Source organism: Lepidochelys kempii, chromosome 1 (genome assembly GCF_965140265.1).
Source record: "Lepidochelys kempii isolate rLepKem1 chromosome 1, rLepKem1.hap2, whole genome shotgun sequence".
In the NCBI taxonomy this organism is placed as follows: Eukaryota; Metazoa; Chordata; order Testudines; family Cheloniidae; genus Lepidochelys; species Lepidochelys kempii.
The window spans coordinates 345,885,117-345,902,124 of NC_133256.1; the positions used below are offsets into that span (position 1 = coordinate 345,885,117).

The following is a 17,008-nucleotide window of genomic DNA, read 5'->3' on the forward strand; positions in this document are numbered from 1 at the left end:
GCCAGCGTTAGACTTGCTGGGGCCTGGGGCTGAAGCTGAAGCCTGAGGTCCGCTGCCTCAGGCTGGTCAGGTAGTAATTTTTGCTGTTAGAAGTGGGTTGCAGTGCAGTGACGTTCAAGACCCACCGACTCAATGCATTCAAGTCCTGTCTAGGCTGGAAGACTAGTGGAGCTCTAGTGAAATGGTGACAGCACAAGAACCAAGTGTGAAAACTGAGCTATTGAGAGGGGAGGGGATCGTTATTCAGAGTGTTTAACGTTCTTAGTGTTGTTCTGTAGTTCTACTTGACTGCAATGCAATGTTTGAGTAAGATTTGGGAGAAAAGTTGTCTATGTTAAAAACTCTTCAGTTGGCAGAGCTGTACCCTGAGACCCCCCCATCCAGCAAAATCAGAAAACACCACCATAGGCATCTGTAAGTTTAAAGAAAGAAGCAAGGGGGGGAAAAAAAACCCCAAACCTTTCAGGGCCTCTTTATTCAACATGAAGACGTAAACAGGGGCACAGAGGCTCCTGTAGACAAGAGCTTCGCCTGCAGCTGCTCTCTGATGACATGGAGCCCGAGTCCTGACTCCCACTCTACATTTCCAGTGGGAGCCGCGATTGGCCAAACCTGCGGATGCGGCAGGTAAACACACTGGCCTGGCCCGGCAGGGGCTTTCCCTGGCAAGCGGCATCCCAAGTTTGGGAAACACTGCTCTCGAGAAATCAATGAGGGCTGGCATAGGTACAGCTGGAGTTACACCAATGCAAACCCCTAGTGAAGACAAGCTACACGCTGTGCCGTAGAGCTTACCACAGTAATGTGTTGGTCTAAATCCTGCTTTACACTGGTGCAGCACATCAGGGGCTTGTGCTAGTGTAACTACATTGATATGGTTACGCTGGTGCAAATGTCTCTGACATAGACAGAGCCAATGTGATGAGGGTGGATGGGGAGGAAGTTACAGCGGTGCAGATATAGGCTGGTGTATTGGAACTCTCTTGCTTTTAGCTGTTCCTGGAGACTGTCTTCCTTAGATACTCGTTGAGCTGGATTAATAATTTCTCTATCTGCGTGTGTGCATGGTATAAAGGGACCCAGGGACTCGGCTCTGTGCACTGATTAACCCCAAACATGTGCTTCTGAGCCAACTTGGGAGCCATTCCCTCTCTCCCATTTGACTATGCCACTATTTACCAACTTCCCAGCCCGTACGTCAGCTATTCTTACTAGAGACGCTGAAAAAGGTACAGAGTGGCAGAGACTGTCTATAAAAATATTTATTAGATTCAGTGGTGCAAAGCAATGTGTTAATGTATTGCACAGCATGAGGGAAAGGATTGGTGGATGAGGACGGGTCCAAGGTGGAGTAGGGGCCCATCTGAGAAGGAGCCCACAGAATATAGGTACTTGCCCTCCCTGGGAGGGAAAACAGCAATGTAAAATATTTCCATTGCATTGGCCATTGACTGGTAACATCTGTAAAAGAGCTATGCTGGTGGTGGTGTGGTCCAAAGGACATCTGTCTCTTGTCTTCTGGAAGCACCTGGAACTTACAAGCATCTGAAATCACATTCTAACATGTCTGAAAGATTCCTGAGCAAACTATCATGGCTGACCCTGAAATAGTTAGATGTGGTTCAGGGTAAGTTTTCTGAGTCTCAGACTTGCTCTTTACTCAGGATTTTGCTGGTAGCAGAAGGAAAATAAGTTGTGTTCTTCTTTTGATGGCTTCGTAGATAAATGCTGTCTGAAAGAGAGTGGATAACAGAGGTTATGGAACTGAGGGGATGAAAGATGGGAAAGACTGTAGGGTGTGTGTTCAGTCACTGCCGGACAAAGTTAAAATGTTGCTTTAATAAATGATTTAGGTCCATAGACACTGACACATGCAGGGAACAAAATGTCTTGTGTAATATTGTTGTGGGGCAGCTCCAGAGTCAGGTGGGGATTGCTGTGGGGTGAGATGCATAAAGGTTTGGGCAGCTGGAGGAGATAACATTGGACGTGCTTGTCAAAGGCATTTGGCAGGTCAGAGTAAAGATGGTGCATGGTTGTTTCATGGACAGAGCAGTGCTTACTCCACAGACTTCTTGTCTCCTCCCCTGACCATCTTACTCACCAGGCTGCAGGTCTCCAGGCCTTCTCTATCCATCTTTCCCAGCAGCACACCCCACCTCACTTGACCTGATAGTCTGGGACTCAGGGCTGAGCCTCGGTACGCTCCAAATTACTGTGCAAATCATGTTTCAGAATAAGAACTGCTCCAATACCTGGGGCTGCAAACTGGGGTCTGATTTTGATCAGTAGCCTCTAATTTTGCAGGCAAACTGGTTGCACTCAGCTACCTAACCAATTGACGGTACCCACAATAATAGAGGCTGGTTTGGGGGTCCCTCCTCAAAATGAGACTCGAATCCTGGAAAGGAAACGATTCACAGAGTCTCTGTATCTAGAAGACTCCAAGATTTTGTTATATGATAGGCATGTTCCCCAATATCAGTGGTACGAAGTAATCTGGGTCGGTGCCCTCAGTAATATTGGTTACAGAGGGTTACCAGTGTATTGCTCCTCTGCATTCATCATAGTGCTTTGGCAGGAGGTTACAGATAATATTTCTCAGCTACTTGATAGTTTCCTATTTGTTCCCCTGAATAATCCTGCCTGGGGATGGTGCAGCTCAGCTTTTTCCATACTCTGGAAGCTTTTGCCACCAGCTTTATTGTTTGCTGTAGGTGGGGGGGTGAAATACCTACTGAGTGAAAGATAAAGGAACATGAGTGCTGCTATGGTGCAACAGACCAAGGTCCATCAGATTTAGCCACTATCTGAGACAGGTACTAACTCCTGGCACTACAAAGGGAAAGTGTATACCAACCAATAAGGTACCTAACTCTGCACTACTATGCCATAGGGTAAGAGAGAAACTTCCTTCTGACTGCAATCAGTGATCCATTTATGGCCCTGAAGCATGAGGATGGTTATCCCATATCTGTCTAGAGCACCTGCAGGTGCTATGTATAAGGAGAGACAGCTTTAATTCTTTTTCCAGTTCTTACTACGCATTTTTCTTCACTATCCTGCAAGAGCAACACAAGAACTGAGAGGAAGGATGGTCTAGTGATTAGGGCACTCGTCTGGGACAGGAGAGCATCAGGGTCAATTCCTGGCTCTGCCACAGACTTCTCATGTGATCTTGAGTAAGTCACTTAGTCTCTTGGTGACTCCGTTCCCCTTCTGTAAGCTGGTGATCCCCACAGATGGTTTGGGAGAAATATATATTAAAGATTGTGAGGTGCTCAGATACTACAGATGGCGGGCAAATAAGTACTTAAGATACACCCAAATCATGTATGACAACAAAGGTTATATCCTTCCATCTGTTTTAAACTTGTGCCTTTTAATTTCATCAAGTTCCCTTTTGTTTTGGATTTATATGAAAGGGCCTAAGTGCTTGACAGACCTTCTCTGTTGTTTTAAATACCTCCATCATATCCCTTCTTATTCTGCCCCTTTCTAGACTACGGACTAGTCCTCATCTCTCTATGTAGGAAGGCAGCTTCCTCCCCTCTATGCCTCCATTCATTTTTTGTTTCTCTTCTCTGGGTCTTTCTTCTGTTCCATTTAGAGATAAGGTCACCTTGTTCATCTCTGTTTGGCAGGGCCAGATTTCTCCCAATGCCTTGTGCAGTCTAGTTTCAAATGACCGAACAGTGGGGATTCCAATACTTTCATTGGAACACTATTCCACAGATGAATGGACCTACCACTGCCAGGAAGCATCTGGACGAACTTCTAAGCTTGCTCGTCAAACTGATTTCAATTTATTTTAGGAGATGTTTTTTTAATCCTTATTTTAAACGTAAAAATGAAAATACTTCTTAAAAATCCAAGCAGATGCAGCACGTTCACTTAAATAAAATCCCATTAGGTCTGATTTTCAGAAGTTCTGACCACCCACAACTCCAAATGACATCAATGGAAGTTGCAGGAGTTCTGGGTGTCTGAAAATGAGACCTAATGTTTGTTTCTTTATGAATTAAATATATATAAAAGATGTTTTGCAGCTTACCTTTATGTTCTTTCTGTATGGGTCCTAGGTGGTCCTAAGCTGTATTCTTCACTATCAGATCACCAACTGCTTCTTCTCTGGCGTGGTCTTTACACTGCATATAAGAGGCCACCTGAAGTTTTTTCAGAACTTTCCACATGGACAGTTCTCCTTGGGCATTTAAACGCCCGTGTGACTTCTCTTTTGAAAGCAACCATTCATTAAAACAAGAATTAAGAGATATGTCCAAGTTATCTAGACACTCTCTTATGGGTACAGGATGTTCAATCTGTTCATACCTCAGCTCAAAGAACAGACCAAGTATGTAGTAAGTTTTATGAGACCATTCCTATCCTCTCTTTGAAACGATGGTGGGACTGGAAATCAGATCCTCTGCATACCTGCCACATCTTAGAAATGAGGCTGTATTTCCAATCTCAAGTTGAGTAGCTGGCATGTGGTAATTGACAAGTCAGCGCCTAATGCAATTGGCCTGTTGGTCTTTGTAAGCAGTAAGGATCCCTTGGCCCCTTTCAAGTTTAATGGATGCACTGATTTCACTAAGTGTTATTATTCAACCAGTCGATATCACACAAGATGATGACATCACCTCTGTCCCTTCACTTGGTTGTTCTGGACCGTCTGAGCCATTGTCTTCTGGTGGTGTTCTGTCCCTTTGTTCTGACTCTTCTGTGGTCATGGAAATTGCTATCACAGGCATCGTGTATTGTCGCCTCATGTGGCTGCAAAAGGAAAAATTCATGCAATCAGAAAAGGTTGGCAACTGCAGGCTAAAGGAATCTGCTAGGCTGTCTGTGTACTAAAATGCTGACCAGGAATGTGAAATGTCAGTGGGGAAACACGTGAATCACAGACAGTCTCAGTCTTTGATTATTGACTAATTAGATACCAGGCCGTGCTTCTGGGCTTCTTTGTTACATTAGGGCTTTGTTACAGCTCCAGCAGCATAAAGACATCTTGAAGTGGGTGTAAGATCTGACGTTTGTGTGTTGTCAAGGAGCCCTAGTGTAAATGAGAATCAAGCCCTCAGACATTAGAGATGGAAAAGACGTACTTGAACAGTTTATTCAGGCCATCTACAGTCCCTTCAAGACAGCACGGATCTCGGTGTACTATATTTGTGAGTGCTCTACCTTGTCTAACTTTAAATGATTCATGTCGCAGGCCTTCTACCACATTCCTCTGGAGGCTATTTCACAATCTCAGTAGCTCAGTAACTTGTTGTGAGTTTCCTGATGCTATTCTGGCTAAATCTTCCCTTCTAGATATCATCATCTAGTTTCACCCCATGTACAACCCTAAACAATTCTCTTCCCTCTGTCATGTTTACACATTACAAATAAGTCAGTGATGGTTACCATGACCCCAGCTAAGCCAACGTTTGCAATAATTACCTTTTAATGTTTGCAAACCTTCTTGTCAACTGTCTGTAATGGGCCACTCTCTTACCACTTCAAAAGTTATTTTTCCTCCCTTGGTATCCTGCTGTTAATTGATTTATCTCATTAAACTCATATCACACTTGGTAAAGCAACCCCCATCCTTTCATGTATTTATACCTGCTCCTGTATTTTCACTCCATGCATCTGATGAAGTGGGTTCTAACCCATGAAAGCTTATGCCTAAATAAATTTGTTAGTCTCTAAGGTGCCACAAGGACCCCTCGTTATTTTTGCTGATACAGGCTAACACAGCTACCATTCTGAAACCTGTCTCCAGGTTTCTGTCTCTCTAGCAGATGTAGGGCTCAATTTTGAAAAGTGACCTGCATTTTTGGGAGCACAACATTTCACTTACACGTACCTCTGTTGACTTGCCTACATATGTGACTGGGTTCACAAACTGGGCACTTAGCTGTCTCAATGACAGTGTTTATTGCCACAGTTAATTATGGATGCAGCTATTTATAGACACAAAAATGGAGGCAGGTTAAAGTCCTCTTTAAAAATGGGATCTTTGGCCTTTCTTTTCTAATGAATCCTGACTGCCCCTTAAATAAATAATTATTGCTTTTTATTGCTCTTCTGAACTCTTTCCAAGTGTTATACTAAAAACCATGCCAATGCTGTGGAAGGTCTCTTTGTAAATAGGTTTTGTTTTAAAAATTTAAATAATAAAACATAAAAGACTGACGATAGAATAGGAGAATAGTTACAAATACAAGCGATGGCCCCAGTGTTCCAGGTATCTTGCCATTTGGAAACTGTCCTAGCATCAAGGTGACTTTCACCCATGTGTAAAGGGCAAGTACAGAGCCTGTTCCCCAGTTAAATTCCAGTTAAACCCTATTTTGAGGACGTAAGCAGAATTTAAGAGCTGCCCTCAGCACCGAGGGGAATTTCACTCATCAGTGCTCATCGGCAGCTTAACTGATGTGTCCCCAGTGAAAATTTAATGACAGTCTCAGTTAGTTGGAGAAAGAGATTATGATTGAGACTGTCAAAGCTGCCTAGGGGATTTAGATACACAGTTTCACAATTCTTATGAGCGTTAATGGGAGTTGTGCATCTAAATTCCCTGCATGGTTTTGAAAAATCTCAGGCTGCTTCTTTCCTGCAACTTCGCTATACTGCATCATTATGTAATTACATTATTGGAATACTTACACTCGCTGTCTCCAGACACAACATAATACAACAGCTACAGCGATCAGCAACATGGGAAACCCTGCCAGAGAAGAAAACAAAAACTAAACTCTTCTGTATTTAAAATAAAGACCAACGATGTGACATCTATATCTCGGAGCCCCGGTGTCCTGGCCAAATTTGAGTTCTAGTAAACGCCTCTGCTCTTGAGGGAGAAGCACCAAAGGGATCTTTATTTCATTAACCAGTGAGCTGGTACCTCAATTTACATCTGATCTGCAAGATGACTCTTCCAGTAGCATAGTGCCCCTCCCCCCTTGGTCCGACCTTGGCTCAGCCATGATGCCCGGAGCCTACCATGTCCTGGCTCCTCCCCCCACCCTGCACACCAGGGAACAGCTGATCAGGAAGTGTGGGAAGGGAGGGGGAGGCACTGATTGGCGGGGCTGCTGGTGGGCGGGAGGTGCTGGGAGCGGGGGAGCTGATGCGGGGCTGCTGACGAATTAGTGTGGCTCTTTGGCAACGTACATTGGTAAATTCTGGCTCCTTCTCAGGCTCAGGTTGGCCACCCCTGTCCTAGGGAGTCTCCCATCCAGTTACCATGCAGATCCGATGCTGCCTAGCTGGAGGGATTAGATGCAATCTCAGCCTGAGCTGGATTTGGTGGCTGACGTGTAACAAACAAAACAAACCACAAACCACATCCTCTCAGATTTATAGACTATAAACCTTAATGTAGCAGAATAGTTCTTACCCACAGAAGAAAACATAACTTGGGTGGAAACTGTAAAAGAATAGGGAAGAATGTATGTTTACAGCTGGATTACCACTCCACGGAAGCATTAAGCCATACCTCCCTCCTGCCCACATTGCCAGCCCCTCCAAAAGCTGCAGAGCAACACTGGAAGCAAAGCAAACCCAAATGCAGCACTACAGTGTGTGACTGCCGGCGGCGCGTGACTCACGTGGAGGGGGGCAGGGCGGTGAGAAGAGGAAGAAGGGGGCGGGGCCTTAAATTAGTGCCTGGTGTGTCACCGTTTCTGAGAGCCTTGAATTAATGGGTTAAAGGCCAAATTAGGCCTTGGTGCAACTCCAGTGACTCCAACAAAGTTCTGACCCCAACACTAAGGCTGGATTTCGCTTTCTGATTCTGCATTAAGGAACCAATTAAAGCCAATTATGCCTGGCCCCTACGTAGGTACTCAGAAGACAGAGATGCTGGCAAGAACATTTCCACCCCATTCTCCTGCAGTTCCCCTCCCCTGAGCACAGGAGTCACGTCCTCCTAGTGGCCTTGGGCTGCTAGCACCCCAAAGGAGGTTGGGAAGGGGGCAAAGAGGTGACAGGCCCTGGCTCCCCCACTGCCCCAGAAGGATACAGGACTGGAAGGGACTTCCTGGGTCATCAGATCCATCATATAAGCCTATTCATAATAGAGCTGGCTGGCCATGGAGGGAGAAGCATGCTGCACCTCTGGAGGGGGGGCAACAGAGAATGCACTCGCTCCAGAAGGCATGCAGCTCCTCGCTGGCCCCACTGCAGAGCTGAACGGGCACACTCTACACCTCTCTAAATGCATCCAAACTGCAGAGCACTGGGCACAGCACTTCACCTCCTTGCCCAGCATGCAGTGTGGCTCATGCGAATGACCTGGGATGAATTCTTCAGGGGCTGTTTCTCTGTTGGTTGTTTTCAAGTCCTGGTAAGGCTATGTAGGTAGAGCTCCCCAGAACATTAGAGATTTCCCTTCCCCCCACGCCCCTTTTAAGAATTTCTCAGTGAGTATTACAGCTGTTCAAAAGAATCTGTGAATTTCAAAATTGGGAAAAATTTCAATGATTTCTGTGATGTCCCCCCCCACCCCGCTGGTTTTCAATCAGTTTTGTACAGTGAGCTGAGATTTTTTGAAACTTTGACAAATGTTGAATTTTTTTGACCTTTTATTTAAAAAAGGGAAAATATGCAAATTTTTTCAATGACAAAAATGTTTCCCTTTCTTCCTCTACCAGACTGAGGTTGAGCGAATACTTAAACAGGACATTACTAAATTTTCATTTAAAACTATAGCCCAGTGCTGCCTATTTGTTTTATGTCACATTTCATTTATTTTATCATCATTTAGATTTCTAATTTCTTCAGCATTAAACTCCTGGTTTCAAACATGGGGACCTGAAGAAGAGCCTGGAACATACATACTGTGACAAAGTTCCTCCTCTGCCTTGGTGGGTCCTGCGCTTATTGGCGGATTTGCTCGCCTCAGAGATTCATGGCAGCCCTCAGTTTGGCCACTTTTGCCAGTGGCTCAAACCTGCCATTCACTCAGCTAACCTCATTACTGGCCAGCATGGGGAAAAGGAGGAGAACAATCCCCGCAGTCTCTGCTGACCCACCTAGTGTGTCAGGGGACAGGCCAGGGACCTTCCCCTCTGGTGGAACCCACAGTCCAGGTCAACTCCTCTTGTATCAAATAGGGAGTTGGGGGGGATGGGGGGAACCCGGACCCGCCCTCTACTCTGGGTTCCAGCCCAGGGCCCTGTGGATCATAGCTGTCTACAGTGTCTCTTGTAACAGCTGCATGACAGCTACAACTCCTTGGGCTATTTCCCCATGGCCTCCTCCCAACATCTTCTTTATCCTCACCGCAGGACCTTCCTCCTGATGACACCTGTACTCCTCAGTCCTCCAGCAGTACGCCTTCTCACTCTTAGCTCCTTGCACGTCTCTTGCTCCCAGCTCCTCGCATACACCTAACTGAAGTGAGGTCCTTTTTAAACCAGGTGCCCTGATTAGCTTGCCTGCCCTAATTGATTCTAGTAGCTTCTTAATTGGCTCCAGGTGTCCTAATTAGCCTGCCTGCCATAATTGGTTCCAGCAACTTCCTGATTGTTCTGGAACAGCCCATTATCTTACTCAGGGAAAAGGGACCTGCTTAATCTGGGGCTAATGTATCTACCATCAATCACTCTCTTGTAGCTGCCTGGCCTGACTACCCCCCAACTCAACACCACAGGGTTGGGCAACTTGGGATGTCAGGCAAGTGTACCAGCGACAAGCCATCTGCATTGCCATGGTGGCTTCCAGCCCGGTGTTGTATGGTGAAAGGTTGGAAAGGTTGTAGAGACAGGAACCATCTGGTCACTCTTGCGTACTTTTCTTTATTTCGCTGCTTCCACTGGGTGCATGATTGGTCACAAGGCTAAACTGTCATCCCAGTAGGTAATAACATAGTGTTTCCATGGCCCATTTCACAGCAAGGCACTCTCTCTCAACCACTACATACTTCTGCTCTCTCGGGAGGAGTTTCCTTCAGATGGCAAAGGATTGGGTGTTCTTTGTCTCCGATCATTTGCGATAGGACAGCTCCCAATCCTGCTTCAGATGTATCTGTTTGTAAAATGAACTCTTTGTTGAAGTCCAGTGCTATAAGCATAGGGTTATTGCAGAGGGCTGTCTGTAGATCTGTGAATGCTTTCTCTGCAGCATCTGTCCACTTCACCATGTCCGGACCCCGGGCTTTTATCAGGTCAGTCAGGGGACTCGCTCTGGTGGCAAAATGAGGAATAAATCACCGGTAGTACCCCACCACACCCAGGAATGCCCGGACTTGCTTTTTCTGATTCAGCTGGTGCCAATTTTGGATGGCCTCCAGTTTGTTCAGTTGGGGCTTGACCATGCCCCTTCCTACAATGTAGCCAAGGTATTTAGCCTTGGCTAGCCCTATAGCACACTTGGCTGGGTTGGCTTTGAGGTCAGCCAGTCTTAGCGTGTCCAGAACCGCTTCCACCTTTTCCAACTGGTCGGGGGTGTGAATAATCACGTCGTCCAGGTACACAGCTGTATAACTGGTATGGGGCCACAGGAGCTTGTCCATAAGACGCTGGAAGGTGGCAGGTGCCCCATGCAGTCCAAAAGGAAGAACAATATATTAAAACAGATCCTCTGGTGTAGAGAATGCCATTTTTTCTTTCGCATCTTTGGCAAGGGGGATCTGCTAGTATCCCTTTGTTAAATCAAGGGTGGTCAAAAGTTGGACATTGCCCAGGCAGTCAACTAACTCATCGATACGGGGTATGCATCGAATTTGGATATCTCATTCAGCCGGCGAAAGTCATTACAAAACCTAGTGGTGCCATCGGGTTTGGGCACCAATATAATCGGGCTCGACCATTGACTGTGGGTCAGACCATTGACCTAATCTGCCTGAGCTCTAGGGGGCCAGTCTCTGTTGCCTCTCCTGGTTCAGAGACATTAGGGTGGGGGGTCAGGCAGGGCAGCCTCCTTTTCAGCTACCTGGGCCGCCTGCCCACAAGGGTGACCTCTGTCCCTGGGTCAAGGCCTTAGCTGCCCTTCTTTCCCTTTTGGTCTTTCTACCCTGCCTGGGAGTGAAGAGCAAATCTGGGGATATTTCAGAGAAGATTGCGGGTTGAAGCTAGTGAAGCCAGTAGGTTTTCAAGGTTTCACTCTCCTGTAGCCATCTGGCCTGACCCTGTCACAATACATACAACCTTGGGGTGTGCAACACCTCCTGCAAACAGATGAAGTGTCCCACAGATGCCACACAGATAACGGATATTACCCAAACTCACCTCCTCACTGTGGCTTCTCTTTATTCTTAATTAAATTAACACATCCCCAAAGCAGGACTTCACTTACAAACATGAGCCTTAACCCAAAATGTTTTCCGTCCATAGCAGGGTAATTAAGGGTTTTCCCTGCAGAATCTCCCTCTAGTTCTCTTTTGCACCAGGGAAGATGCTGAATCCCTTATATTCCTGAGTGGAGCTAATGAGACCAGATAGGCGGGTTGTCAGGGTGAGTCAGCCAAATAGTTCTGCATCGTCATACTTGTTCTAAAGCCTGATCCCAGTCACACCATATGTATGCGCACAACACAATTCATTCCTAGCATGAATGGATTACTATGATTGAAAGAGAGGATGGGAAGTCTTGTGATGAAGCTACTGGACTGAGACTCAGGAGATCTGGTTTCAGTGGTGCTCAGATACTGTGGTGAGGGGGTCGATATCTGGATCTCCCACGTCTCAATTTTGTTTCAAAATAAAAACTAGATCCAGCCTCCCCTTGCAGAGCCATTTTCTCTGCCTTCTATTCTTCCCTTATAAGCTAGGAAAGCTGACAGTACTCAGACACATATCAAGAAGAAGTGCTGTTTCTGAGACTTACGATTTAGAGGGACTTAGCCCATTTTTCCTACTGGCTCTAACAAGAGACATACTTTAAAAAACAAGCAGGTGTAGAGATGGGGAGGCCCACAGTGCGGTGGGTCAGCACTATGGACAGGTTTCAGAGTAGCAGCTGTGTTAGCCTGTATCCGTAAAAAAGAAAAGGAGTATTTGTGGCACCTTAGAGACTAATGAATTTATTTGAGCATAAGCTTTTGTGAGCTACAGCTCGCTTCATTGGATGCATACAGTGGAAAATATGCATCCGATGAAGTGAGCTGTCGCTCACAAAAGCTTATGCTCTAGTAAATTTGTTAGTCTCTAAGGTGCCACAAAGTACTCCTTTTCTTTTCACTATGGACAGGTGTCATAGAATCATAGAATATCAGGGTTGGAAGGGACCCCAGAAGGTCATCTAGTCCAACCCCCTGCTCGAAGCAGGACATATTCTTTGAATATGTCTTTAGATCATAGCTGCTGGACTTGAGTTTAAATCTGATCCAAAGTAACAAATGGACAGGAGCTGTTCTGATGTTTCATCCTAGTCCCCGGGGTCTGTTTATGGACCACCTCGGAGTCTGGCAGGGTTGGCTGTGGCTGCCTGAGAGGGCCAGGGCTGGAATGGCTGCAAGTCAGGGCTGAGATGAACCGACAGAGTGCAGTGGAATAGCCGGGGACCTGTGGGTTGTGACTGAGGTGAACTGGCAGAGCTGGGGAGGTGAGGGGGCAGGACTAGAACAGTAGGGAGCACTGCAGATTAGCAAACAGATGTGAAGGCGAGTTTATCGCGCTAGGTTAGCTAGCTGGGTTGGGGCTGAGGTGCCTCCGCGGGCTTTTGTGAGGTAAGATTTAGTGTGCCTCACTCCGAATCAGCCGCGGTGGCTGGGTCAGTGTGCACTGCCTAGGCCCCTTGCCCAGTGATGTGAACACAGGGCTGGAGGAGTACCGCAGCCATGACTAGGGATGGCCAGTTCCCCTTCTTCCTCTTCCTCCTCCTTTCCAGGCCTGCCTCACAACTCCCCACCCCTGAGGCCAGTGCAGGAGGTATAGATGCTGTTGTCTTCATCTATGTGATGGATTGGGAGAGACAGTAAGGGGGGCCAGAGATACAGTGTGAATTGAGAGAGCTGGAGGAGGGTGAAAGAACCAGGGGTCTAAGCAACTCAGTGGGGCTGAAGAGGCTCCAAGACACACAAGGTGTGGGGGGGCTGGGACCCACAGAGTGGGGTGGGGTGGTGAAAGACCATGGGAGAGGAGTTGGGGAGACCCAGTAGGAGAGTCTGTGGGCAGATGGGTGGGTGGGGGCAGGGCTGTCCCTAGCCATCTGGGGGCCCTACGCAGTCCCCCCCACGGGGTGGGGTGTGTGTGGGGGTCCAGGTCTCCGCGGGAGGGGTGTGGGGCTGGCCCCAGGTCTCCGTAGGGGAGGGGGGGGGCTGGCTTCAAGGGCAGTGGGGAACCGCCCCCCAACACTCACCGGCGGCGTGGCTGGGGCCGGATCGCTGCACTTCCTGCCGCCGGTGAGTGCAGGCCAGGCCCTGCTGCAGTCCTCAGGGGAGCTGGGGCAGGGCTGGGGTGGAGCAGGGCTGGGGTGGAGCAGGGTGGGGGCCATGTGGAAGGGGCGGGGCCAAGGGCTTTGGGGAAGGGGTGGAGTGGGGGCAGGGCTGGGGTGGAGCAGGGGTGGGAAGAAGCAGGGCTGGGGCGGAGCAGGGGCCGGGGTCATGGGGAAGAGGCGGAGCAGGGGCTGAGCAGCATGCAGCTGCGTTGGGCACCAGGAAATGTGGTGCCCCAAATTTCCTGATGCCCTACGCAGCTGCATACTTTGCGTATGGGTAGGGACGCCCTGGGTGGGGAGAACAGAAAGTCAAGCGGGACGTGTCGTGCCTTGGAAAGAGGAGAGGGGAAAGATGGGAGGATGGGGAAAAACAAATAAAAGGAGAGAAAAAGAAGAAAAGAAAACGTTAAATGGCTAGAAGAGGAGACAAGAAGAGAGGAATGAGAACATGGAGGAAAGAAATGGAGGGAAGAATGAAGCAGCAAGAAATAGTGCACACGTTTAAGGACAGATTAACTGTTCTTTTCTCCCATTCTCCAAGGCCTAGACTGGGCCAAATCATTGGGCCCTCCCCATTCTTTACCTACTGGGCTTTTTCCATTAAATCTACCCCTTCCGGTCACTGGAGTTAGGCCATACTGTTCACACTTGGGTGCCTCCAGGTAGGCATCTATATCAGGGGTGGGCAAACTACGGCCCGCAGGCCAGATCCGGCCTGTCAGGGCTTTGGATCTGGCCCATCAGGGCTTTGGATCCGGCCTGTCAGGGCTTTGGATCTGGCGCAGTGGGGCTAAGGCAGGCTTCCTGCCTGCCCTGACCCTGCGCCACTCCTGGAAACAGCCGGCACCATGTCTTTGTGGCCCCTGGGGAGGGGGGTGCAGAGGGCTCCGGAACGGGGAACCGCAGCCAATGAGAGCTTCGGGGGTGGTACCCACAGGTGAGGGCAGCGTGCAGCAGAGCCGCCTGCCCCCCCCCCACCCCCTGGAGCCACTGCTGAACATGCTGGCCACTTCTGGGAAGAAGCGAGGCTAGGGCATGCAGGGAGCCTGCCTTAGCCCCACTGCCACCCTGGAGCCGCTCCAGGTAAGCGGCACTGGGCCGGAGCCCACACCCCAAACCGGTCCTGCACCCCAACCCCCTGCTCTCAGCCCCTTACCCCCTGCCTTGAGCCCCCTGCTGCACCCCTTCTGCAACCCAATACCCTGCCCTGAGCCCCCAACCTCCTGCCTGAGCCCCTGCCACACCCCTCCTGCACCCCAACCCTCTCCCTGAGTCCCCCCCGCACTCTGCACCCCCTCCTAGACCCTACCCCCCTGCCCTGAGCCCCTTCCCACACTCTGCACTCCCTCCTGCACCCCAACCCCCTGCCCTGAGTCCCCAAACTCCTGCACCCCACAACCCCTTCCGCACACCACACCCCCTGCCCCAGCCGTACATTCATGACCCTGTATACAATGGAACAGAGCTGTCTGCATGGAGAAGTTGCATCAGTTTCGTTAACCCGGTGCAAATCCCAGTGATGATATTCTTATTGTGGACTACTGAGTGGCTTATTTCATTTTAGCATAATCCAATTTTCTTTTTAACTGATTAAACAAATTGAAATAAGACATTCTGAAATCGAAATAAGAGCCACGTAAACTTGCATTGGTTTGACAGTTATTATTTCTATTGTGGCAGAGCCAAGGAACACCAGTTATAGCTCACTGATAGACCTCATTGTGCTATAAAAACACAGACCCAAAAGACGGTTCCCTACCCAGCAAGTTTAAAATTTAAGTATAAGACGAGGGCAATAGGGAACAATGAGACAATACTGGTTAGCATGACAGGTAGGGCTTTTCTACCAATTTAGTTAAACTGGTACAACTTTGTGTGTGGACATGATTTTAAAATGGGCTTAATTTAGTTTAGACTGCACCTGTAAGGGTTTGTTTATATGCAAACTGCAACCAAAATAATGAAGTTGGTTTTAATTCACAGCTTTAGTTATTTCAGTGCAGATCTGTGTGTGGACACTTATTTCAAATGAAGAGTATATGATTTCAGTGTAATGTAAATTGGTATTTTTACTGAATTTAATTTATTGGAATAGGACACTTTTATTTACATCTTATGCTGATATAAACAACATTTAAACTGAGATTAGAGTGTCCACACTGGGGTTTGTATCAGTTTAACTAAATTGTTTTTTAAATCGATTTAAGTTAAACCAGTGCAACTTGTGTGTGTAGACAAAACCTGAGTTAAACTGGTGCCGTGTGTGTGTGTTTGGACAAGGCAGCAGGTGCATGTAGTCCCTGTGAATATTCTGATGTACTAGGTGATACTGAAATGGTTAAGCAGGGTGCCTAGCAGGCAGCGTTGTTAGCAGGTTAGTTTGGCCCATGCAGTTAGAATACTAGGGATCGGTTGGTGACAAACCTTTAGTGCTATGGGTGACTGCTGTGAGAAGCTGTGTTGAGTCTCCTGTGGTCACATTGGCTGGCACTGCTGTTGACCAATCTCCTTCTGTTGTAACTGTTTCCAACAATGGCTCATCAGTCCAGAGCTGGGAGGTGTGTGTGTCCTGGCTGGCTGTGCTGCGCCGTTGTGTTGTGTCTTCCGTGGTCACGCCAGCAGGCCCCTTTGATGACCTGATCTCGGTTGTTGCTGTTGCAAGTGTTCCCCATGAAGGCTTGTCAGTCCTGAGCTGAGAGACGGGGCCGGCTAGTGATGAGGTGGTCTCCCTTTCATAGGATGGTGTGGAGGCCATGACTGGGACTGTGGTAATCTCTGCAGTTACTCTGGTTACTGGTGGTTTAGCTGGTGTAAAAGTCTTTGATTCTAGCAAGTGGTTAAATATATTCTTAGGCACATTTGAAAGACAAACGAACTGTTGCTTTTATTTTAGTTCTTTACGTCCCGATTCAGGCAGGTGTATAAGCAGATGCCTAACTTTGAAATTAATGGGATTGCTCACATGCTTAATGTTAAGCATATGCTTAAGGACTGTCCTGAAATGAGACCTTAAAAACTAAACACGTGAATGTTTCTTACCCAGATTCATTCTTCCCTGGGCAGATACCTGATTTGAGCACTCTTGTCTCTGGGTTACAAGGTGAAGAGGTGTAATGACAATAAAATAGTATTTTATAATACATTCAACTATATAGTTAACTTTTTAATAGATTATTTTGTATTCTTGTTGTCAGAGGTGTTAGTAGCGGAGCTCCCTGGCAGGGTCAAGCCCCATGGTACTAGGTGTTGTATGAACGCATAGTGCAAGACTGTCCCTGCCCTGAGAGCTGAGAATCTGACTTAAAATGAGGCACCACAAAGGAGTGTAGTAAACAGCAGAGAAGGGCGGAGGAGGAGGAGATAATAGACATCAGAGTCAGGCACTGCGACCAGATTTTTCAAACACGGGTGCTTAAATTAGCCACTGAAACCCATATTGAGGCACTGTGAAAAATGGCCTGGTTTTCGATTCAGCCCATGGGAGATGAAGTTGCTCAGGACCTTGGAAAATCAGGCCACTCTGATGAAGGATTTAGGTGCCTAACTTTAAACACCTGCCTTTGGCAACAACGGCTTAGGTATGTTTAAGTACCACTGCGGCCACAACCATCAAGGACAGGGGAGGAGGAGGAAT

General features: G+C 47.7%; 1 protein-coding gene across 3 annotated transcripts in view; it reads right to left on the reverse strand.

Moving 5' to 3' along the window:
• Positions 1-1,250: 1,250 nt before the first annotated feature.
• Positions 1,251-17,008, reverse strand: part of LOC140905480 (uncharacterized) — a 59,262-nt gene continuing 43,504 nt past the window's right edge. The window contains exons 4-8 of one of the 3 annotated variants that reach the window (XM_073328902.1): positions 15,799-16,200; positions 7,394-7,423; positions 6,661-6,721; positions 4,644-4,776; positions 1,251-1,732 (exon numbers count right to left, since the gene is read on the reverse strand). In XM_073328902.1, the coding sequence (XP_073185003.1) occupies positions 1,661-1,732; positions 4,644-4,776; positions 6,661-6,721; positions 7,394-7,423; positions 15,799-16,200 (698 nt within the window). In that variant the 3' untranslated portion in view covers positions 1,251-1,660. Of the gene's footprint in view, positions 1,733-4,054; positions 4,777-6,660; positions 6,722-7,393; positions 7,424-15,798; positions 16,201-17,008 lie in introns of all 3 variants that reach the window. The other 2 variants (XR_012156864.1, XM_073328903.1) reach the window with 2 other exon arrangements.